The sequence below is a fragment of the Halichoerus grypus genome, chromosome X (assembly GCF_964656455.1).
Source record: "Halichoerus grypus chromosome X, mHalGry1.hap1.1, whole genome shotgun sequence".
Taxonomy (NCBI): domain Eukaryota; kingdom Metazoa; phylum Chordata; class Mammalia; order Carnivora; family Phocidae; genus Halichoerus; species Halichoerus grypus.
This window is the reverse complement of record NC_135727.1, coordinates 26,764,603-26,789,076: the sequence shown is the minus strand read 5'-3', so window position 1 is coordinate 26,789,076 and position 24,474 is coordinate 26,764,603. Positions and strand designations below refer to the sequence as shown.

General features: G+C 38.6%; 1 protein-coding gene across 1 annotated transcript; it reads left to right on the top strand.

Annotated features, from left to right (window-relative positions):
• Positions 1 to 1,175: 1,175 nt before the first annotated feature.
• SH2D1A (SH2 domain containing 1A) lies at positions 1,176 to 22,983 on the top strand. The gene is made up of 4 exons (XM_078065033.1): positions 1,176 to 1,480; positions 14,729 to 14,792; positions 20,082 to 20,226; positions 21,280 to 22,983. The coding sequence occupies exons 1-4, from the start codon at positions 1,344 to 1,346 to the stop codon at positions 21,318 to 21,320; spliced, it is 387 nt and encodes a 128-aa protein (XP_077921159.1). The 5' UTR covers positions 1,176 to 1,343; the 3' UTR covers positions 21,321 to 22,983.
• The last annotated feature ends 1,491 nt before the right edge of the window (positions 22,984 to 24,474 follow it).

Sequence of the window (24,474 nt, the reverse complement as noted above, 5' to 3'; positions counted from 1 at the left end):
TGTTTTACAAGTATTTAACATAATCGAAAGGAACAATGTAGAAGACCGTCCAGCTTCAAGCATTAAACAAAGTCTTATTCCAGTAAAAAGGGGGAAGTTTGAGGGGAATATTACTTAGCAGCATATTTTAAAATAGAAGCAATGCTTTATTTCAGAGTAGGCAATGAAAGTTGAAAGGCTTTAAAAATTAATGATAGTTTAGCATCAACTGAAGAAAAAACATGCTCTATTAACAACAGAGGCTAAAATTATCAACACTTGCGATATGATTTAAAACAAGTTTTATGCCCCAAATGCAGATAGGTGGGCCCTGTACATCAAAGGGTGTATACAAGTCCACATAAAGACAAAGCACCAATGAAATGATTCATTCTCTCAACTAAGGCTTATCAAACAAAAAAAAAATCTGGAACATCTTTGGACATAGATGGATTTCTTTTAAAAGTTTTATTTATTTGAGAGAGAGAGCAAGTGAGAGCTAGCATGAGCAGGAGCCTGATGCAGGGCTTGATCCTGGCACTCTGGGATCATGACCCTAGCGGAAGGCAGACGCTAACCGACTGAGCCACCCAGGTGTCCCAGACATAGACTGATTTTTGTTCCTCAATCAGCACTCCAGAATCTTGGCCAAGAAAGTAGGAAAAATCAGTATTTGCTCTGGATCAGGATTGCTCAAGATGACTAGGAAGAGTAGCAAAGGAGACTTGGCCCGTGTTGCTTTCTCACTGACTTTTCTGATTGTGTAGGAGCCTCCTGGTTGTGCTCAGGAGTGCCTGCACACTGACAGTACTGGTAGTTTCTGTGTTTTGGTCTCAGAGCTTCTGGTTCTTTCATTCTCTGTCAGCATGTTTCTGCCCCACATGAAGGCCATGTACACCTTGCCTCTATCATCAACCCGTCTGGGGACTAATTAAGCTAAGTCATCCCTGGCGGCCCCTGGGAAACCTGCAAGAACGGAAGCCTTAGCAAGCATTCCTGTCTGTGGGCCCGGGTCGGCCTTGGGTAGTACAACCGAGATCTTGCAAGGACCTTCTTCCAGTTGGCCTCCCCTCCCCCTCTGAACCTTGTGTTGGGGGTGGGGTGCGCAGGGTGGGGGCAGGGAGGGGGATTGAACCTTGTGGCAATAACCAAGCTTCTAAATTGCTGAGCTGGTTTTAATTGAAGTGTGAGAAGGAGGTTTGAAGGCAGAGAGACAACATCCTGTTGTTCGGGCGCTCCTCTCTCTTTTTCTGCACATCTGGCTGAACTGGGAGTCAGGTGGCTGACTTGGGGCCCGGTTGCCGCAGCAGGGGCATCTGACTTCCACCGGCCCACGCCTCAGCGGCCCACGAGTCCACCAGGCCATGGACGCGGTGGCTGTGTACCACGGCAAAATCAGCCGGGAGACGGGCGAGAAGCTTCTGCTGGCCACGGGGCTGGATGGCAGCTATTTGCTGAGAGACAGCGAGAGCGTCCCGGGCGTGTACTGCCTGTGTGTGCTGTGAGTACGTCGCGGTGGCTGCGGGCACCGGGCCCGCCGGCCAGACCGCACCGGCTGGGGCTGCGGGCGGCGGCGGCGGGCGACGTCGGGGCCTCCAACACTGCTCCTGCGACCTCCCCAAGGTCTTCCGCAGGTCCAGCCTAGGGGCGTCGCGGACCGAGCTTCGGGGTAGGCCCTTCATGGGGGTTTCACTCCCAGGGCCTTCCCGCTCCAGAAAGGCCTCCCCGGGGCCTTTTGTGGCAGCTGCGGAGAATGCCCTTTGGGGTGGGGAGACGAGGCCTAGAATCTACCTTTGCTCTGAGGAAGATCCAGGCTCCCCACCTCCTGTTTTGACCTCTAGTGGAGGCCAGCGAGGTGGAGCCCTGGGATGGCGGACTGGCCATAATTGGGGCCACCGACTCCTGAGAAAAGGAAAGGCATCTCTGCTTTTCCAGATCTCTTTAAATGGAATTGGAGGTGTCCTCCCAAGGGAAACCATCACGTTCTGGGAGAGCAAGAGGAATCCATTACTTTAAGAATGCAATGCCAGTTAGGTCGGGGTGCTGAGAGGGGGATATTTGGAAGTAAGACTGCCTCTCTGGATCTGCTTACTTCGCTTCTTTTGGAGGAGCTGTGTGTGGGGGCTGGGGGTTTCAGAAGTAGGACCCTTCTTTTTTTTTAAATTTTATTTTATTATGTTATGTTAATCACCATACATCATTAGTTTTTGATGTAGTGTTCCATGATTCATTGTTTTCATAGTGCTCCATTCAGTACGTGCCCATCACCAGGCTAACCCATCCCCCACTGCCCTCCCCTCTAAAACCCTCAGTTTGTTTCTCAGAGTCCATCGTCTCTCATGGTTCATCTTCCCCTCCGATTTCCGCCCCCCTTCATTTTTCCCTTCCTACTACCTTCTTTTTTTTTTTTTAACATGTATTATTTGTTTCAGAGGTACAGGTCTGTGATTCAACAGTCTTACACAATTCACAGCGCTCACCATAGCACATACCCTCCCCAATGTCTATCACCCAGCCACCCCATCCCTCCCATCCCCCTCCACTCCAGCAACCCTCAGTTTGTTTCCTGAGATTAAGAATTCCTCCTATCAGTGAGGTCGTATGATACTTGAGAAGTAGGATCCTTCTTGATAAAAAGCTAGGACTGACAGTAGTGGTAAAGGGCATGAAGGGAAAACACCCCTGTTATGATTCAGCTTTGCCCTTTACCTAGGCATGCCTTAGTCTAACGCCCATTTTGAATCAGATGCACCTTCATCTTTGCTCCAAGGCTCCAGAATCAGGAGATCTGAGACCTAATCCTGTGCCAGGCTGATGGTAGACTTGTGACCTTGGCAAGTTAACCTCTCGGTCCTTCAGTTTTCTTGTCCATAAAATGGGTATAATAATGCGACCTACCTCATAGGAGAGTGAGGGGCAAATGCGATAATGCAGGTAAAGAATTTAACACTGGACCGGACACATCATAAATGCTCAGTAAATGTAAGCTATTGTTATTATTATTGTATCTGTCTTCAGTCGAGTTCTTTCGGTACTCATGGGGCATTTCTAAGGAAGGACCTAACTTGATCATTTTTTGTTACACATGGAACACCTGCACTACGTAGTAGGCTCTAGTCAGAAACAAAATGAAGGAAAATGCTTGGTAGTAATTTTGATACCTAATGATACACTGCAAGATTGTGAAATACTTTCTGGGTCAGTGAAGAAGATCATACTGAGGCCATTATTAGATGATTTTCGTTGTTTATTGTTTTTTTTTTTTTACATGGTCAAGCCATGTTGGTGACAACTCTCAGGCCATGCTAAACACATTTATTATAAAGGCTTCAAGAGAAATATGTGGAAGCAGTTGAATCTCTTGGGCTCACATCTTTTTTTTTTTCTTTTTGAAGTACAGTTGACATACAATGTTATATTGGTTTTAGGTGTACAACATAGTGATTTGACAATTCTACGCATTACAAAATGCTCAGCACGATAAGTGTGGTCACCATCTGTCACCATACAAAGTTATTACAGTATTGTTTACTATATCCCCTATGCTGTACTTTTCATATCTATGACTTATTTATTTTATAACTAGAAATTTGTACCTCTTAATCCTCTTCACCTATTTTGCCCATCCCCCCCATCCCTCTCCCCTCTGGTGACCACCAGTTTGTTCTCTGTATTTAAGAGTATTTTTGTTTGTTTTATTTTTTAGATTCTGCATATAAGTGAAATCATATGGTATTTGACTTTCTCTGACTTATTTCACTTAGCATTATACTCTTTAGCTCCATCCATGTCATTGCAAATGGCAAGATTTCATTCTTTTTATGGCTGAGTAATATTCCATTGTATATATTATACCACATCTTCTTTATCCATTCATCTGCTGATGGACACTTGGGTTGCTTCCATATCTTGCCTATTGTAAATAATGCTGCAATAAACATAGGGGTGCATATGCTTTTTTGAATTAGTGTTTTTGTTTTCTTTGGGTAAATACCCAGTAGTGGAATTACTGGATCATGGTATTTCTATTCCAGTTTTTTTGAGGAACCTCCATACTGTTTTCCATAGTAGTCACACCAATTTACATTCTTACCAGAAGTGCGGAAAGGTTCACTTTTCTCCACATCCTTGCCGACACTTGTTATTTATTGTGTTTTTGATACTAGTCTTAGGCTCAGACCCTTATGATTTGCTTACATTATTGTTTTTCCCAATTGGAAACTGGGGAAGGTCGGTGAAAGCCATCTAGTATTCTGCGGCTCTTTTCTTATCAAAAGAATGTGGAAGAATGAGTGGGCAAGTGAAAGGGGCTTCTTTAGAGAAGGTGACAAAGGAGGTAATGAGCTCCTTAACCTAGCGGTAAAAAAGAAGCCTGGGCAGGGGAGTAAGATGAAACAGTGTGTGACAAGATGCACCTAAAGACTCAGCCACATTGGCCCCTTTGTTTTTTCTCAAACCTGCCAACTGTGCACTGTCCTCCTAGGATCTTTACACTTTGTTAGTTCTGCCTCGTGCCTCAGAGACCACTTCCTTGACCACCCTATCTAAATTAAGTAGCTTCTCCCTGTGCCTGTTATACTCTATGACTTTATTTTTCTTCAAGGAGCTTTAAACTAGCTGACATCTGCTTGTTTACTTATGTATTGCTGTTTTCTTCAGCAAAAATGGAAACTCACTGAAGGCAGGGACATTGTCTTCTGCACCAGGAACACAACCTAGCACATAATAGCCATTATGAGGCACGTTATGAGGTACATAATAGGCACTCAATAAATATTTTTGAATTAGCAAATGGATTGCCAAGGCAAATACCCTTCTTTACTGCAAAGAGCTTTGGACTGATAATCAGGCCAGGGTGTGGACTCTGGGGAGGTCATTCAGCTTCTCTGGGTCTTGATTTCCATACACGTTAAATAGGAATCATAAGGTGTGCCTACCTTTTGCATAAGATCGCTATTGGAAAAATATGCAAAAGAAAAGGACAACTTTTAGCCTTTCGCCTATGTAGGCCAGGACCACATAAGGAATTAACTTAGGCAGAGTGGGAAATTCTCAAACATGTAAGTTTTTACCCAAAGTGAATCTTGCATAAATGCAGTTTTTATGACTCTCAGTTCTCCATGCAAACTTCCTTATGAAGTCGTGGAATTTGGTAGGCCAACTGGGAGTCTCCTAGCATGTCTTTTGATGGGCACACTGGGGCCTCAAAGTCTTAGATCATGATTGCCAGGCTGTGCTACGGAGGAAAGACACAAGGAGACATTGTCTCTTATGAGAGTTTCTTACTCTTTTTGAGCCAAGGGTCCCTTTTGATAAACATAAAAATTTCATGCCCCCCATTTTAGTACTATGCTGTAGTAACAAAAATCAAATTTTATTTTGAAATAAACAACATACTCATTTCAACCCAAAACTTGTGTGCTCATGATATGCAGTAGAAATAACAATGTAAATGGTGTCATATACACACGAACAAGATATAGCTAACAAACGTGAATTGACTATAGAATTCACTCAGAGTAGTTTCTCATTCTATCTCTCGTTTTCTCCCATTGTCCAAGAAGGTTTGGTTGAGCTTTAGTTTCTGTAATTTTATGGCAGAAATAATACATTATGTGTGCTTTCAAACTTTATTTTAAACTCTATTTTCAAACTATGCTTGCTCCTTTCCCTGGTCCTGAGCCCCCAATCATGGCCTTTAGATATGGCCTTTTCCTCTGTTCAGTTTTGGAAAATTGAATCTCATAAAGCACTAAAGAAATTTTCCATTTACAGAATTTCTCACCTTCCTTTAAAGTGAGTTTTCCTTTCAGTTATTTTCAGTACATAAGTGCAGATTTTTGTATAATGAGTCTATTAAAAATAGTTCCTAATACCTATTCTTCTTATAGAAAACTTGAAAAATGTAAGTAATGGAAATGAGGGAAATCATCTATAGTTTTAAAACCTAAAGACAATTATTGTTGAAAATTAAGGGAATTTTCTTCCATATTTTAATAAAATAAATTGCTTTCTAAACACACAAGTGCTCTTACAATATCATATTCTACTGCATTTTCCACTTAACATGAAAAAAACCCATTCATATATATTTTAAGACATCATTTTTAATGGCTGCATGATAGTTCAGCCAGTGATTGTACTATATTTTCCTTAACCTGTCATCATTTTTAGACATTTGAATCATTCCATTTTTCTTTGCTGTTACAAATGTCATCATGATTCATATTTTAGTCCATAAAGATTTCCTTGTATTTATATTATTTCCTTATAATGAATTTCAAGATATGCAATTTCCAGGTCAGAAAACATTAACAGCTTAGGATTCTTGATATATACATGATCATCAAATATTTTTCCTAAATGGTTATGCCAGTTTACATATATGTTCATCAGTAATGCATGAGAGTGTCCATTTCACTATGCCCTCCCTAGAAATGGGTATATTGTTAACAAAAATTCTCCTTGAAATTTGGTGTCTCACTCTTTATTTCATATTTCTTTGATTAGTGAGTGTCTTTTATATGGTTGGTAAGCTATTATACCTCCTCGTTCATAAATTGGCTCTTTGTGTGCTTTGCCATTTAACCATTTGGATCTTACTATTTTTCTTCACACATTATGAATTTTTATATACTAGTCCTTGATCTGTTGCAAGTATCTTTTCTCAGTTTGGTGTTTGCTGTTACTTTTCTCTGATACACAAAAAATAACATTTTTAGGGGCGCCTGAGTGGCTCAGTCGGTTAAGCGGCTGCCTTCAGCTCAGGTCATGATCCCAGGGTCCTGGGATCGAGCCCCGCATCGGGCTCCCTGCTCGGCGGAGAGCCTGCTTCTCCCTCTCCCTCTGTCTGCCGCTCTGCCTACTTGTGCTCTCTCTCTATCTCTGTTAAATAAATAAATAAAAATCTTTAAAAAAAAAAAAAAGTAACATTTTTAGTAGTCAAACCTGTCACTCATTTTCTTTGTGCTTAATTTCTTCCTTTGCTTCCCAGCTTAGAAAGTTCTTTCTCCTGCAGAGATGTCATACCACTTCAGTTCAGTTTTTGTTTTCAATTTATGGTTTGGTTAGTTTACATTTAACTCTTTAATTCCATTTGGGATTTCATTTTGATGTGGAGAAAAGATCTAATTTGATTTTGTTTCAAAGTAGCTAACAATTGTCCTAATATAATTTATAAATAGAACTTCCATTCCCCATTGATTTCCTAGCCTACTTTAACATACGTTAAACTCTAACATAGAGCAGTTATTATTTCCCATCTATTTGGCTCAACTGATCTATTTATTCTTGTATTACTAGCACTGTAGTATGATAATGTTTAATACATTTAAATAATTATTTGCTATTCTTTTTTTCCCCAAAGATTTATTTTATTTATTTATTTTTTAAAGATTTTATTAATTTATTTGACAGAGAGAGACACAGTGAGAGAGGGAACACAAGCAGGAGGAGTGGGAGAGGGAGAAGCAGGCTCCCCTTTTAGCAGGGAGCCTGATGTGAGGCTCGATCCCAGGACCCTGGGATCATGACCTGAGCCGAAGGCAGACGCTTAACGAATGAGCCACCCAGGTGCCCCTTAAAGATATTATTTTTAAGTAATCTCCACACCCAACATGAGGCTCGAACTCACAACCCCAATATCAAAAGTTGCACGCTCCACCAACTGAGCCAGCCAGGCACCCCAATTATTTGCTATTCTTATTTATTGGTTCTTTGAGATGAAATGTAGAATAGTTTTGTTAAGTTAAAAAAAAATCCCATTGGGACTACATTAAACTCAATAATAAATTAAGGAATAATTGCCATCTTTAAAGAATGTAGTCTTCCCATCAAAAAACCTGATACATCTCTCCATTTATTAATTTTTAAAATTTATATCCATCAATAAAGTTTTGTAGTTTTCTTCCTATAGGTATTGCCCATTTTTTGTTAAGTTTATTTCTAGTCATTGTGTGTATGAATGTATGTGTCAATTTTTTTGTTTCTATTGAAAATGGAATTTTCTTTTTCTACCATAATTTTCTGTTGCTTAAGAAAGCTACCGACTTAACATTTTTCTTGTATTCATCCTGTGTACTAAATGCTCTTATTAATGCAAATAGTTTTATTTTATTTTATTTTAATTTAGTGTAGTTTAGTTTATTCTTTTTGGTTTTCTATGGATATTAGGTTTCTTCTCACTAAGTTACACTTGAACTCTGACATTTCTTCCCTTCTCACCCTCAATGTAGACAGCCATTGGGAAAGTCCTCCATGCCCACTGGGGTAGTTTGATGGTGAGAGGAGGAAAACCAATTTAAAATATTTAAAATAATTAGTTTGCAGAAATAGTTTATTTCCATAATTAGCATCCTCCTGTACATCTCTGACTTTGTTTGTTACCTATCTGATGGAAGATTTAGAAGCTGAAGTGCTGTTATATTCTTTATCTGCAAGGACGCATAGTGAAGTCATTTGACATATATGTCTTTAGATAAAAGGATAATTATCTTTTTGTCCTTTGAGATTTAAGGGATAACTGGGAATAAAGGTGCCTATCAAACCACTGAACTGGAGAAAAGGGGGAAGGAGCAGTGACGAAATAAAATTCCAGTTTATCAGTTGTAATAGAGGGAAACATTGTAGCCAAGAACTCAAAAGAATGAGAAATTATGACTTAGTTTACAGTTAGTTTTTTATTACAGTTGGATATATGTGTTGGTGCCGCATTTGTCTTCATGATAATTTAGGTCACCAGAATTATTTTGGATTTTCTGAGTACAATCCATTAGTGGCAGAGCAAGCCTGAAAGCCAGCCTAGGATTAAAGTTGCATCACATAAACCACCAAATGTACAATTCACAGACCAGTAAATCAAGTGCTGATTCTGGTTGACAATGTGAAATTAAAGTTGCAAGATTAATCTGAGGATGTCATTTGCCTAAGTGAAGGGGAAGTCTGGGTTAATCTTTTTTGGGTTCTCCTCAACTGGCTTCTTTTCTTCAGCCCCTTCTTTCCCTCTCCCCCTCAGTGGACACTTCCAGCCCTGAGGCCAAGCAGACTCCCTCCCTTTTTGAGAACTGTGCTTTTGGAATCACCTTAAGACCAATTTATTAATTCACTCCCTCTGATATAAGAGAGAGACAGCATAGAAAGATGGTTAAGAGCCCAGATCTTTCATCCAGACTCTCTGGGTGCATCCCAACTTGACCCTAAACTAGCTATTTTATCTCGGGCAAGTTACTTAAACTTTCTGTATCTCAGGTTCCTTATCTGTGAAAAGGGAAATGATGATAAGAATAGTATTTCCCTCATAGGGTTAGTAATTCTCAGAGGATTATTACATGAGTTAATGTTTATAAAGCTAACATGTAGTAGGTATAGTTAATATAAATAAAAGATCTACAAATAATTGCAATACAAAGTCAGAGCATCATAGGACTACATAAATAAAATGTGCTGTGGCAGTTCAGGGGAAGAAGAGATTACATTTATTGTCATGACTCATCGAAACTGGTTTTACATAGTTTTCCCATCAGACTTGAAGCTGAATGACTTGATATATATCAGTTTTGTAAATTCAAGTTCAGTCTGAAAAAAGGAGGATTATGCCATAGGAACTTCAGAAATCTCTTGACTCAGAGTATAGTGTCAATAATGATGGCTTTGTATAAGATACCATTCTTCTGGGTTTAAAAGTTCTGAAATATTTGTTAAAAAATCAGTCACATTTTAATTGTGCCTTGAATTTTGCTCATAGCATTGGTTTGTATAGACATAGACCGTATAGGCACTAGCATGCTTTATTTGCAGTGTCATGAAGAATCAGAGGTAACTAAACTTTTTCTTTTGTGTAGTCCTTGAAGTGGTATAAAGAAAGAATTGTGGTTTTGTTAGTTCTAAACCAAGATTTGTCCCTAACACTGACCCCTTGAGAAAATAAGAAATAAGTCAAGGTTGCTTTCTTCTCGTTCATTTCTAACCAGAGCACTTTTTTAAGGGTTGGGACAGCTTTTGAAAAAATGAAGGCAAATTTTAATATTAGCAGGGCCCAAATCAACACATGCTTTGTAGTCATTAAAATGCAAAATATTAGTTAAAATTAATGTCAATAACAATAACAACAACAATAGCAATAAAAAGCCTCGACTGTTTTCTACTAATTATTCATTTTCTAGATTTTTTTTTCATGATAAATTTTAAATTCCAGGACAATCAACAAGTCTGACAAAAGATTTGGTGGAGGAAGGAATTTTAAAATTACAGAGCATTCTTGGTTTGTCTGTATTAATGGAAGGAGTCAGAGAAAAGATAATCCTAAAAGGGATGCAAGAGTTTTTAAACATAAATTAGATTTTTCTGGTTTGTGACTTAGACTAGATTTGTAAAGCACCAAATTTTATTTTTGCTTCTTTTTCTTTAAAAAAATGTTAGTAGTCACTTATGTAACTTTATAGGAAAAATTAATATATGAGGATGCATTTATATTAGTTTAAATTTGCTTCTAGTTTGTATACATACAGATATGGTTCTGAATAGTTGTAATCAGGGTGATGTCTCCATGTGTCCACTCCTTTCATGTACCATATTTTATATTAACATAACCCATGTGCTTAATTTAACATTTTTTGAAAAACATAAGAGGACTCTAATACCTTTGCACTTTGGTATAATTTTGAATGGTTCTTTCTGCTACCATTTTCTTATTTTGAATAACATACCTTATTTGGGGGTACTTAGGTTAATTCTCTTTTTTCCCACCCTTAAAATAGAAGTACTATGAAACTCTTTATGAAATTGCTTTGTCCTTTGATTCCTTGGAGTGTAATGAAGATAAGCAAGGTCATTCATTAGGTCAAAAATATGCACGGTATTATGGCTCTTTTTACAACTCTATTCCCAATTTATTTCCTAGAACAGTGGCTTTTCAGTGGATGGGGAGAGACTATGTGTAGTTTGAAAAAACATACTCAAAATTTAGTTGAATTTTATATTTTAAAATTATTATTTCATAACTCAAGCTACAGAAAACAAAACATGAAATTTTGTTGGAGAAGAGGAAGTACATGGTTCAGAAACACTGCTCAATGAAGACTGAAACAATTGAAAAAGCTTCGGCTTGTATTTATTTTTTTCCTTAAAAACTTTTATTTATTTTGAAATTAAAAACGTTTTTACTGAAGTATAGTTAACATGCAGTGTTAGATTAGTTTCAGGTGTACAGTATAATGATTCAACAGTTCTATACATTACTCAGTGCTCCTTACGATAAGCGTACTCTTAATTCCGAAAACAGAGACTGAGTGACTACGGAGGAGGTGGCACAGAAGTGCCCTAGGTGAGTGCGAGAACCTAGCTTGACTTTGCAGAAATTGCCATCAAGAATCCCAATAAGGTGTGGGCATTCTTTTTGCATTTTAATCAGTCCACCTATAACTGTAACGTTCTTACAAATCACCCGCAGATCTTGTTAAAATACCGATTCTGATTCAGTGGTTCTCGGGCAAGGCCTGAGACCCTGCATTTCTAACAAGTTCCCAGGTGATGCTGATGTTATTACCCTGGCAATGTAATTTGGATGGCCCCTTTTTGGATCTCTTGCATCTATGACCATAGGGTAACGAGAATTGAGTACAGGGGATTCTCGGTCGGCGACTTCAGTGACTTGAAAGTGGAAGAGATGAACTACTGGTTTATTTGAGGGGTGAAGCGATTCTGCTCATTCAGAAATCTGAGGGGCGGGGGAGTAGGAAATTGTTAATATTAGATGGGTTAATCACAAGAAGTCTTAGGTGCCACTGACACCGGGTTGTTCAGAGACTGAGGGAGGTAAGGGCTTTTGAAGTGGTACTCAGGTTCCTGCTGCTTAACTGAAAGTGAGATAAGATCAGATTCGTTAGGAAACAATTTTCAAAACAGACTCATTTATTTTGACTAAATGAGGCTGAATGATAGTAGGGAGATAGATTCTTTGTATTTTTAGAGACTCGCTGTTTTAGAAAGTGAAAACTGGTTGCTTACGATTTTGCTTGCATTGTCGCTGAGATTTTAAATAATGCATTTCCACATCACCTTTAATGATACTGAATTGCTGCCATTAATCGCTTCCCAGAGGGAAATTGGAACGAAGGACCTATGCTATTTCTCTGCTTCTATCTCCATTTTGCTATGTGACTTTAAGAAAATCACTTAAAGCTTTAGGTTTCGAGTTCCCATGGTGAAAAATAGAAATCAAAGCCCTCACCTTGTTCCCTGTAGAGTACTTACTGTAATCAGTGTGCTTTGAGGTAGATTTTGTTGCTTAAAAAAATAAGACTTTAACAATGTAATATTATATATTTATTTAGCATATTATATATGCATATATCAAGCTATTTTATGTATGATCTAAATATGCTGGCAAACCTTCATAACAAAAATGAAACATTTCCTATGATCACACCAGCAATTAAATTGAATTTTTTTGGTTTCACAAATTGAATGAACCTGATCATAGTGTTTCAGATGTATTTTTTTGTCCTTTAGATAATCAGTACTGATGGATATTGATTAAAGATTCAGTAATTTAATGCACATTTTTAAAAAGATTTATTTATTCATTTGAGAGAGAGAGTGCGTGCGCACGCATGCAAGTGGGGGTAGGGGCAGAAGGAGAGGGAGAGAGAGAATCTCCAGCAGACTCCCCGCTGAACGCAGAGCCCAACGCAGGGCTCAATCCCACGGCCCCAAGATCATGACATGAACTGAAACCAAGAGTTCGACACCCAACTGACTGAGCCACCCAGGTGCCCCTACTCCACATATTTAAAGACTTTGAGTTCTAAAGGGAATTGATGGTAAGTGAGGTCAATTACTTGAGGATGACCCTCTGTTTGGAATGCTTTAGAATCATCTGTTCTTTAAAGTTTAAATACATCTGTTTTTACCAAAGTTTAACATGTATTCTAACCAAAGATCTATAGTGACCTAAACTTGTACCTAAGAATAACAATCAGAAAATGTCTAAAATAAAACTGTGTTGATCCAGAGAATCTGATCCATACTCCTATTCATAATTTGAAATAATTCAGAACAAAGTTTACCCTACTTTTCTATGAAGTAAAAGTTTCTTAGGCAGATTATAATCTACATCCATTATAGTATGGGGACCAAGAGCTAGGGCTCTAGAGTTAAACAGGCCTGATTCAAGTCCCATCTTTGTTGCTTGATCTCTAGTGTGGTTCTCGTTACTTAGCTTCTCAAAGTCTCAGTTTCCTCATCTATAAGATTAATTTTACAATATAAAGCTCATAGGATTGTCGTGGGGTCCAAAAGAGATAATAATGCATGTGCTATGGACTGAATTGTGTCCTCATCAAATTCCTATGTTGAAGCCCTAACCCACATTGCGGCTGCATTTGGAGATAGGCCTTTGGAATATAGTTAAGGTTAAATGAGGCCGTAAGGGTGGGGCTCTAATCCAATAGGATGGGTAGCCTTATAAGAAGAAGAGAGAGAGTCTCTCTCCATGCACACACAAGGAAGAGGTCATGTGAGCTCACAGCAAGATGGTGGCTGCCTGCGAGCCAAGAGAAGAGGCCTCAGAATGAAAGCTATGTCGCTGGCAACTTGATCTTGGACTTCCAGCCTCCAGAACTGTGAGAAAATAAATTTCTTTTGTTTAAGCCACCTGCTCTGTGGTATTTTGCTGTGGCAGCCAAAGCAAACTAATACAGCATCTAAAACTCTTGGCATCAATTATAGTTGTACAAGTATGCTTACACACTGAGTGATGGTGGAGAATGTTTACCCCAAAGGACAAGCTGCTTTCAAGTACTTTAGCAGGAGTCTTTTCTGAAAAATTTTATTTATTTTTGAGAGAGTAAGAGAGAGAGAGCAAGCGGGGGGAGGAACAGAGGGAGAGGCACAAGCACATTCCGCGCTGAGCACAGAGCCAGGCTCGGGACTTGATCCCATGACCCCAGGATCATGACCTAAACTGAAACCAAGAGTTGGATGCTTAACCAACTGAACCACCCAGGTGCCCCAGGAATTTTTTTAATTCAAATTTCTATTCTTACTATATTATACTGTAAAGTAACTATAATAGTAATATTATAGAAATATAGTATTATATTTATTATATTTATAATTAATATTATTATTTCTATTAAGTGGACCTGATAGTACCTTATTCCAATAAAATATTTTTCCCCTAAAGGCTCTATATGTACTTAAAAGTAATATGACCACACTTTGGGGACACCTGGGTGGCTCAGTCAGTTAAGCGTCTGCCTTCAGCTCAGGTCGTGATCCCAGGGCCCTGGGATCCAGCCCCGCAATGGGCTCCCTGCTCAGCGGGGAGCCTGCTTCTCCCTCTCCCTCTGCCTGCCACTCCCCCTGCTTGTGCGCTCTCTCTCTCTCTGACAAATAAATAAAATCTTTAAAAAAAATGACTACACTTTCTTCAGTCTATTTAATAATCCATGATTTTTACTAATTACAACACATCTCTAGTTTCTTTCTGTCCAGTCTCTCAACTAGACAAAGCCTTAGGAGTGTGAGCTCCCAAATTTTAAAAAAGGGAAAAGATAAAGAAGGCTCTCTAAAAACTGTGATTAGCCAGATATAATATGCAAGCAAGTTAGATCCCCCAGGTTTTTCTTCCTGTGAATGCAGCGGTGCCATATATGTATAGGTAGCATTTATGTGGAATAGTTAAGCTCAAATTTAGAGCATCTGTTGTTCTTTTGGATTGTTTCAGTAATTGAAGTTTATTCTTTCACAGGTATCAAGGTTACATTTATACATACCGAGTGTCCCAGACAGAAACAGGTTCTTGGAGTGCTGAGGTATAGCTTTTTTATTATTTTTTGCTTCTGGGGGTATCAGGGAGGTGTTTGAAATATAGGCTGGTTTTATAAAAGAGTTGTCAAATCCTACTTTCCCCAAATATTCATCAGATTCAAATCACTAAAGCTCCAACCCAAAATTGTTCATGGGTCTTAAGAAGGCTTTAGAGAATTTTTGTCCCAGTTCTGTTCAGCCACCATCGTATAGAATGGTCTCACTTTGGGGAAAATATAAAAAAGTTGAAGGATTGTGTCAAACTTTTAGTGCCTATGCAAAATTTTAGAAAGCATACACAAAATGTGTATTATGGTTAAATAAGCAATTACTTACCAAATGATACCAATATGAGCGTTGGATCAATGGTGGATTAAACAACATGACTCCTGTTTTCTAAGAGCCTCTATCTAATACCCCTGGGGAGATACAACATGAATTCAAGAGCGATGTGAGAGCTCAGAGTTTGTCGTCAGGTAGATCTGGGTTCCAGGTCTGGAACCCCCTCCTCCCTGACAGGTCTGTGAACTTGGGCAGGTTACTTAACTTTTCTCTGAACAAATTTCTTCATCTGTAAAATGAGCCTAAAAATAGTGCCTTGCTCATAGGGTTCATTTTGAAGATTAAATGGGATAATGCTTATAAAAGAAAGCTCTTAGCTACAGGACCTGGTACATAGTAAGCCCTCAAAAATGTGAACTCACCCAAACTGCTGGACAATATGATTGTATGTAGTCAATTGCTATGTTATTTAGCATAGGAGTTCAAAGAAGGGAAGATTTTCCAAGGATTAGTAATCAAGATTGCTCTTTGTGTGGAGGCAGACTCCTAGATGGGCCATGTGGGAAAGACAAGGGTAGGCAGAATAAAATTAGAGGGAGCATTGCAGTGGTTTTAAAGGTACGCTCTCCAAAATTCTAAAGTTCTTCCAACTGGGTGCCATGGGGTAGCCGGGAGTGGGGGTCAGAGGGAGAGGGGGACAAAAGTGGGTATGCTTTTGGGTGCCCAATTCATCTTTGATCCGAAAGGTTCACCTTTGTTTTGCTTATCAGCTGGGACTCGGATAGGATTTCATTAGAAAAATGGGCTCTGATGGCTTTGAAAACATTTGAAAGTCACTATACCGTTGCAAGTAATGCCCACAGAGTGAATTTATTTCCATGTACCAGGGTAGGATATCACATCTTACCAATGTAGAGGTCTCTACAACTGAAACCTTTGACCTCAAATGCTTTCTCAGATTTCTGACTCTTTAAAAACAGCCTGTCTTTATAATGAAAGCACTTTATTATGAGCTGTTTGAAAACATAAATGCAAATATCAACCTCTGTTAATAACTCAGTCTATGCGCTTAAGAAATACTAAAGTCTAGACTTAAAAAAAATTAAAATAGCTCTAACCTTTACAAATTCATCGGTAAACTAGAAAGCCCAAGTTGCAGACTACAGATGTTTTAAACTACAGAGATGAATTAGGGCAAGTTTTCAAACATGTTGCTTTATATCATAAATAAATAATTCATTAATAATAATTAATTATAATTAATAATTACTTTATAATTATCACAGATAATTAATACTGTGATACTAATTAGAGGCAAAGCAGTAGCATTTCTAATCAAAACGATTTACACCCGTTTATATTTTAAAATTCTCTGCAGCACTGCAGAGATGATTGAATCAGAAATTAAATTTCATTTATCATGAAGAATAGTTGTTTGTGATATATACATATATATTTGTATATACTTTGATTAGAAATAGCCTTTCTCCCTAGAGAAGTAGCCTTCGGCTGCTGAAGAATATTCTTTATGGAAAGGGCCTTAAATTATTAGGGTTTAGCTAATCTTGTCTTTAAATTTGTTTTCTTCTATTTCAAGTATAATATCATATGCTAATTGTTACATGCTTGTGATCATGTTAAGGAAGAAAGGGCTTATTGAACATAAATGTCCTTTCATCCTGTTGTCTGGTCTGACCCCATATTGTAATTATCTGCACCAAGAGAGCAGAAGATTGGCATGTTTTCTCCAAAGGGAAAACAGTTTGTAAAAAATGCCTTAGATTTATTTTTGAAATGCATATTGCATTTTTTCTATCTACTAAATTTGCTTTCTTAGTTATGTTTTTTTGTTAAGGGAATATTAAACTAGTGTGTGTTCTCAGAGCTCATATCACCTGACTGGAAGAAATTTCTCCAGAGCATATTGAAGACCAGCTGTGATCCAAAACATGTTTCCATGGATAACTAAGAGATGGCAGTATGGGAAATGTGCAAATTTGAACAATAGCTGAGTTCAGTGACAGAATGGGAGTTGTCAGTGGTACGATTCTTGTGGTAAATGTATTTTCAAAATTGGTTAAATGACAGATATTTATACTGCTTTTTGGAACAGTGCTTTAGTTTGCCACACTGCAGGAAAAATCATGGCAGTAACACTCCATCCTCTGTGCAAAGATTGTGCTAGAAATCTAAGTAAGTCTGAGATTTGTTTCAAAGAGTGGAATGAAATTTTAACTCTGGATCCCCCGAATTATGAAAGACAAATATTATGTGAATATCTACTTTTAGATAGACTTTTAGGTTTTATCATTGCCTAGTGTATTAACTTATCTCATGAGACTCAGGCTAAAATTTTGCTAAATTGTGAATTTAGAGAATTCTATACACAGTCAACTATCATTTATTAATATGTGCATTGTCATCAGCATATTGTAAAAAAAAAATGTACTAGGGTGCCTGGGTGGCTCAGTCGGTTAAGCGTCTGCCTTCGGCTCAGGTCATGATCCCAGGGTCCTGGGATCGAGCCCCGCGTCGGGCTCCTCAGTGGAGAGCCTGCTTCTCCCTCTTCCTCTGCCACTCTCCCTGCTTGCGCTGTCATGCTCTCACTCTCACTCTATCTCAAATAAATAAATAAAATCTTAAAAAAAAAAAGTACCAAGCTCCCTCTGTGGACTTCAGTGCCTTTGGGCTTTTCTGGATATTTGATCATCAGTAGATCAGTAGATGCTAAATAACTTTACTTATTAACCTAAGCAAAACACTGTAAATTAGGATAGTCATTTGCCAGCGAAACATTGTATCCCATGTTCAAATTGTACATCCAGTGCTATTATTCCTTTCTGTTAGTGTGGATAATCAAGTGTTAACTGCATGTTAAGTCCCCATAAAAAAGATGTTTCTGTTGATAAATGGTTTTACAAGCCACAAGAACAGCTAAAAAGATGTGTGGTTTGAAATCTTTCCATACTGGGGGAGTGTACAGTTTCTCTTCTGGTTGGTGACTCTAACTTCTCTAGAAACTGTTTGGTCTTACCCTCTCTGTTGGTGAACTCATTGTGGGTATTGGCCTGAACAACAAAAGACTGGGTGCTGGGATCTAGAGCCAGTTCTGCTTCTGATTATCTGTGTGACCCTGGGCAAGCTGAATTGTCCCTTTGTATTTCCGTTTCTTTTTCTTTTTTTTTTTTTTTGTTTTAAGTAAGCTTCACGCCCAGCGTGGAGCCCAGTGCGGAGCTTGAACTCACAGCCCTAAGATCAAGACCTGAGCTGAGATCCAGAGTCGGTCGCTCAACTGACTGAGCCACATAGGCACCCCTGTATTTCCATTTTCTTATCTGTCAAATGGGAATAAGCAAATCAGCAAATCACTGCCAATTTGTGAGGAAATAGTGGAGGCAAATGACGGGAAAGTGCCTGGAATTGAAAAAGTACTGTGAGGAAGATATAAGGAGGTATTTTGTGCCTATGACCTGCCCATGCCATTTAGAGATTCTGTCTTGGAGCCAAAGAACTGTTTGGAGCCCTGTAAGAATGGCCATGGTATTTTGGATGAGGTCTCAAGTCGAGTTCTGGGAAGGTTTTTTTTTTTTTAAAGATTTATTTCTTTATTTTAGAGGGGGGTGGGGAGGGGCAGAGGGAGGGGGGGAGAGAGAGAGAATCTCAAGCAGACTCCCTGCTGAGCACAGAGCCCAGTGCAGGGATAGATGCTGGTTTCGATCCCCATGGCCCTGAGATGCTGACCTGAGCTGAAACCAAGAGTCCGCCGTTCAACTGACTGGGCCACCCAGGTGCCCCCAGTTCTGGGAAGGTGTTTTGACCGTAGGGGTGGAGCTGAGAGAGAGAGAGTGTTCTACATCTACTGAGGCTCTGGACTCTGTGAGCCTCTCAGTAGACACTAATTTAAAGCTAAAAAGAACTTTTTCAGTGCTTTCAAAAAAAAAATACTTGCCCCAATGTAGGAAATGACTGTGAGTTACTATGGACAGCGTGCTGTCTTCAGCTTTTCGTCTAGTTGGCTGAAGTTTGCTCGCCAGCCTTCATGTTTTCTCATTAAATGCTAACAAACAAACAGCTCCCACCTCAAGAATCTTCCAGATGGAATAGCTGAAAAACAGCTTTCACAAAAAAACCTAGTCATTGTTCAATTGCTTATAGCAATACTATTTTATTTTATGTAAAATGACAGTTTTGAGCTGATGCCTAAAGCTGGGCTCATAAGCTTTTGCAGGAAATTGTTATTTTCAGCAGTGCCTTTGCAAGAGAATTGATGTCAGGAAAGGAATACATTTTAATAGTCACTTGCAAATAATGATCTCTTCAAAAGCAAACAAACAAATAAATAAAGGTGACCTTATATAGTCTTTCATTTTCGTGTCATAGAGAAAACCTTGTCACGGTGAGGTGTTGGCAGAGAGCAATTTTGGGGAGGATAGGGAAGTTTCCCGAGGAGGAAAAAATTCAATATGAAGGATGAGGCAGTACGTATGGTGAGGGGAGAGTCTGGGGACTAACTAGCTATGTGTTGTGTGTATCATAACGGTCAATTTTTAATTTCCTGCGTAGCATTTTTATTGTGGAATGATGACTGGGAGGCTGGGTTGCTGTTGTTGGTTTGTTTTTTCAGGCTTTTTATTAATGACCTGTACGATCTGTGTTTTTTCTGTGTTTAACTGCATCTTCTCTGTTGGCGCATTCATTGTGGGTAATGGCCTGTATACCCTTAGAGGCTCGGGATGTGTGATGGGTAGCAGGCAGGAAGGGCAGGAGCTTGTACAAACTAATACCACCCTTGGGAGAACTGAAATGACAGCTCATTAGCTCCTCTTGCAGGGAAATTCAGCCAACCAAAGTAAGCTCTGCTGGAAATGTTGTTTTTCCTTCTTCCTTATGTTTTCAAATATTTGAACAAGTTATACAAATGTTACCGGTCTAAGCCTCCCTCACACATTTTGTAGGCCTATTTGTATCATTCGGAGGTAGGTGAATAATTTGCTTGGCCTTTTATTTTCCAGACAGCACCTGGGGTTCATAAAAGATTTTTCCGGAAAATAAAAAATCTCATTTCAGCATTTCAGAAGCCAGATCAAGGTATTGTAATACCTCTGCAGTATCCAGTTGAGAAGAAGTGCTCCGTTAGAAGTGCACAAGGTACTACAGGTATGGTTCACTGTCAATTTTCGACAGGGCTTGGCAGCTCGGGGTTATGAGTCAACCTGTTCATAAATATAAAGTTATGGGAAGTTCCGTAAGCAACACGCAGTGGGGAGGTAGGTGTTGCCAGCCAGTCGAGCGAGGGGGGACTATTCACAGGTTATGATTTCAATAGGCTCCACTGTAAACTTTTAATAAAACTCTGGGAAAATATAAAGAATTCGATGAGCCCACAACATTTAAACCCCTCTTTTCCGTCTTGTTCTCCGCCTTGTCCCTTTTGTCAACACCGACGTACCATTTCACTTCACTAACTTAGACACAAAACGTTTGAAGGGTGGGATAGTTCCGACAACACCTGGGCCGTCCTTCACCTTTGCTTAGTAAACGATACTTTCTTTCCCTTCAGGGAAGGAAAGGCTAATGTTAGCGTGGCTCACGTGATCCTCATTTCTGAATCTGTGGTGCTTGATTTAATGACATTTTATCGGAGCGAAGGAAAGTAAATTAGTACACGCTATTATGCTATAGGCACACGTTGTCCCATCTCCTGAGCGAAGCTATTTTAGTGTATGTATCAAGCTGACGACAGAATACTGGTCAATATCTGCAGCTATGTGATTGTCTATTCATCTACTGAAAGGGGTTAATCACTTGTTTGGAGTAAGAGGCTATGCCTTGATTGAAACAATAAATATTTATGATTAGAAAAATGAGTTGTTATGTCCCTTTTTGACAGGGACCCAGGCTGAGGCATAAACTGACAATTAGACTTAAGTGCTGAATTAAATTAATGAGTAGTTAGCCTTTATAATAGAGATATAAATAGAACTCCAGTTTACAAATTGCACATTACAATTACAAACTGTTCCTTTCTGCTCCGTATTCCATTCTTTATAACTCAGTTTTAAGTACCGGTTGCTTGAGCGGTATCACCGGGTTATATCTTTGTGAGCTTTATGCCGTTGGAAATTTTATGATTATAAGTTCGAGTTAACCTGCAATTTTAATAGCTTGTAAGTTTATCCTTTCTTGATTTTCGTGATTATTTTTCTTTAGGGAGAAGAGAAGATCCTGATGTCTTCCTGAAAGCACCATGAAGAAAAATCAAATACCTTGTACTTTATTTTCTATAATTTAAATATATGCTAAATCTTATATATTGTAGATAATACAGTTCAGTGAGCTACAAATGTATTTCTAAAACCATCATAGTCCCGTAATGGAAGTCTCTAGCATGATGTAAAAGCTGAAATGGACTTTGCCGGTAATGAGGCGCTTTGAAATGAGGTTATTTTCAGTGTTATTTACAAATGGGAAACGATTTAAAACATAATGGTACTTTAGAAAAGATTAATGTCAATTCTTGCCAAATATAAATAAAAATAATCCTCAGTTTTTTTCTCAAAATCACCATTTTTTAGTGAAATATTATTTGACAGCTACTGATTTTAAAATGTCTTGCTTGATTAGATGGCAGGAAGCCGGTTCGTGTCCCTCGTCTTTGTCATTAGGTATTACGCTCTCCACTGGCTACGGTGGTGTAGGGTCTTTGGGGATTTATGAAGTTGCGCACTGTGTGTTAAGACAAGTACTGGATAAAGAGGGAAGAATTTCTGTTTAATTCTAAAAGCAACCTTTTCGCCTAGTGTCCTGAAGTTGGATAGCAGAATCCACAGACCAATCTGGAGTTTAAAAATCCCGTAATTTAAAATACGCTCTAAATGTTGATTACATTTGATATTACAGGATTTTTCATCTACCTCTACCCCAGTTGTTGGTACTCCACGTAAAACCTTATTTTGAAAGGAAACTTCAGCAGCTGTGCTCCTGAGTAGCTGATTTACAAGCGATCTCCCTATTAGGTAGCCCTATGGGAGCCCTGAAAACCTTACAGTTGTGTTGTTTTTTAACAATTCCAAGCGACGGCAACCTAAGTGAGAGCCAAGATTTTACACAGTGACAGATATTTATATTTTTTTCTCACATGTATATTTTCATGACTTTTGTGATTTGATTATATATCAAGTTGTTTCGGGGCTCCTAGAATTCACTCACTCAACAAAGACAGTAGGCACTGGGGTAGAGAAGTAAAAACACCCAGCCCCTGTGCTCAGGCAGCTCGCTCTCTAGTTGGACAAGAAAACAGTAACAATTAAAAAAAAGTAACAGAAAAAGAGCAAAAGATGTCAATAAAAGGTGATAAGCACATGCTAAGTGAGGTTCCCACTGTGTAGGTGGATCTGTTGTTAGAGGCAGAATGAGTCAAGACAAATACTCTGGTCCGTGGTCCATAGGAAAATGCTAAGTTCTGTTATAAACTAATAAATTGGAATTCTGGGTTGTACACGAGTGGGGGTGAGCTTGATGAACTGCCAAGAGACAGAGCTACTCTCCGTGCACTGGCAAGATCTGGTGTCTGAGCATTTAACATGGATGCAGTGCGAGTGCCGACGTGGAGTTGGGCCATTTACCATTTCTAGAAATAAAGGCATCTCTTTAACTTGTGAAGGAATTCAGAAAGCTAACTTTCAAAACAAAATGCGTATGTTTAGATAATTTTTCCTTTTTTGTAGCTTGGGTTTAAATTTTAATAGGTGTAACTAATTTTCACTCTCTCTAGCTTGTTCATTCTGGAATAATCCTAAATACATGAATTATGTTTGCATGTTTCTTTACCAGAGTCTTTTTTGAAAAAGCTTTTTTGAATCATTAATGGTCTTTCATATTTCAATAAAATATTTGAAAGCTTTATTTACCTAATTTGTCTTAAAATATTTTTTAAAAATATTCAGAGATAGGTGCTATGAATATATTAAACAAAGCATTGATGAAAGCCATCTTATCTTATTGGACAGATTCCCTGAAAAAGCTAAGTGCTTTTTTCTGGGTCTGCTACTGTCAAACTTTCCAGTTGATGTGCCTACCCACTGTCTTCTTTTGCTGGCCTTTTACTCATAAAGTTTTTTTCACTTTTTCTCTCCCAGCATAAGCATTCTTGCTATTTCCCAGTACATAATAGCTTGCGGCTTTACAGAAAGGTCATATTCTTGCCATATCTAAAATATTGCCATGCTAACATATACCTGTAAGATGCTGAGTCAAGATAGAAAAATGCACATATATTTCCAAGTGTACACCTTTCTTCAGAAAAAAAAAGTGTGTCAGCAAGCCCACAAGAACATGACAGTTTATCAAACACTCATTCATTTCCTCTGAGTTTGTTCTTAAGAGATAAGGTCAGTAAGGGAGACAAGCTTAGGTAATTGTCAGTTTGGCTATTACAAGCAAGTAAGCTTTGTGGTAGTACATAGGTAGAATAAGTCTACAGAGGATGCCTCTGATTAAGACTTCTAGTGTAAATGGAGGGCTGGATTGAAGATATTTGTGGTAGAGCGGATAGAGAATTAAAAATGTGAGAAATAGCTTTAAAATCTGTTAAGAAGGTTTAGACATCAGCTCATGTTTTATTTGATTCACTTTATTGAGTTCAGAATCCAGAGTCTATTAATAATAAAATCCAGATTTGCCCTTGAGCATTTCAAGGTTACAAGATACCTACCTAGTCTTCCTGTTAGAGAGCTATAAATCCAACGTTGTCGCCTATGTTTGTCCTTGTAGTAAATAGGATACCATTAATTTAGAGTTTGCAGCTAGGGGTGAAGTTAAACTACCCATTTTGGAAACGTTCATCATTTGGGGTCATTGGCCAAACTTGTGGCAAAAGGCAGAATTTTCATCATTAGGTCGTTGGCCTCTTAAATGAATATTTTTATGTAGAAAGATACAACAAAACCGATTGACTGGAGAGAGCCCATCAACATAATATTTGAGATTTGAATTCTTTCAGCTTTGTCAGATTATCCGTGTGACCTTAGGTAAGTCAGTCTGTTACTATTATTGCATTTGCCAAGTAGGAACAATGAAGTCTTGCTCATCTCCCAGGATTATTGAGGTACTAGAATTATATAAATTTGAGGAAGTAATATTGCTAAAAATTTAAGTAGCACTGATATTCAAAGATCTCTAATAATGAGGGTGAATAGGGAGGGAATATGGAGAAATCTCTTCTCTCGTTTAATGATTCTATGTAGGAGCTCTTGCCTCTTTTTGCACACTGAGGGTGGGGTAGGATGGGTATTTTAAAAAAATGACTAGGTGATACTAATATTTCCGCCCTCCCACCCATGACCCCGTTGCTTTTTGCTGACTGGTTGTGTTGGAACAATCGGGATTGTCTTCTGCTCCATGAAT

Excerpts from the sequence above, each read along its gene's own strand:
- SH2D1A (XM_078065033.1), top strand. The coding sequence starts at position 1,344 with ATGGACGCGGTGGCTGTGTACCACGGCAAAATCAGCCGGGAGACGGGC. Across the intron at positions 1,481-14,728 it reads GTGTACTGCCTGTGTGTGCT|GTATCAAGGTTACATTTATA; the intron begins GTGAGTACGTCG and ends ATTCTTTCACAG. Across the intron at positions 20,227-21,279 it reads AAGTGCACAAGGTACTACAG|GGAGAAGAGAAGATCCTGAT; the intron begins GTATGGTTCACT and ends ATTTTTCTTTAG.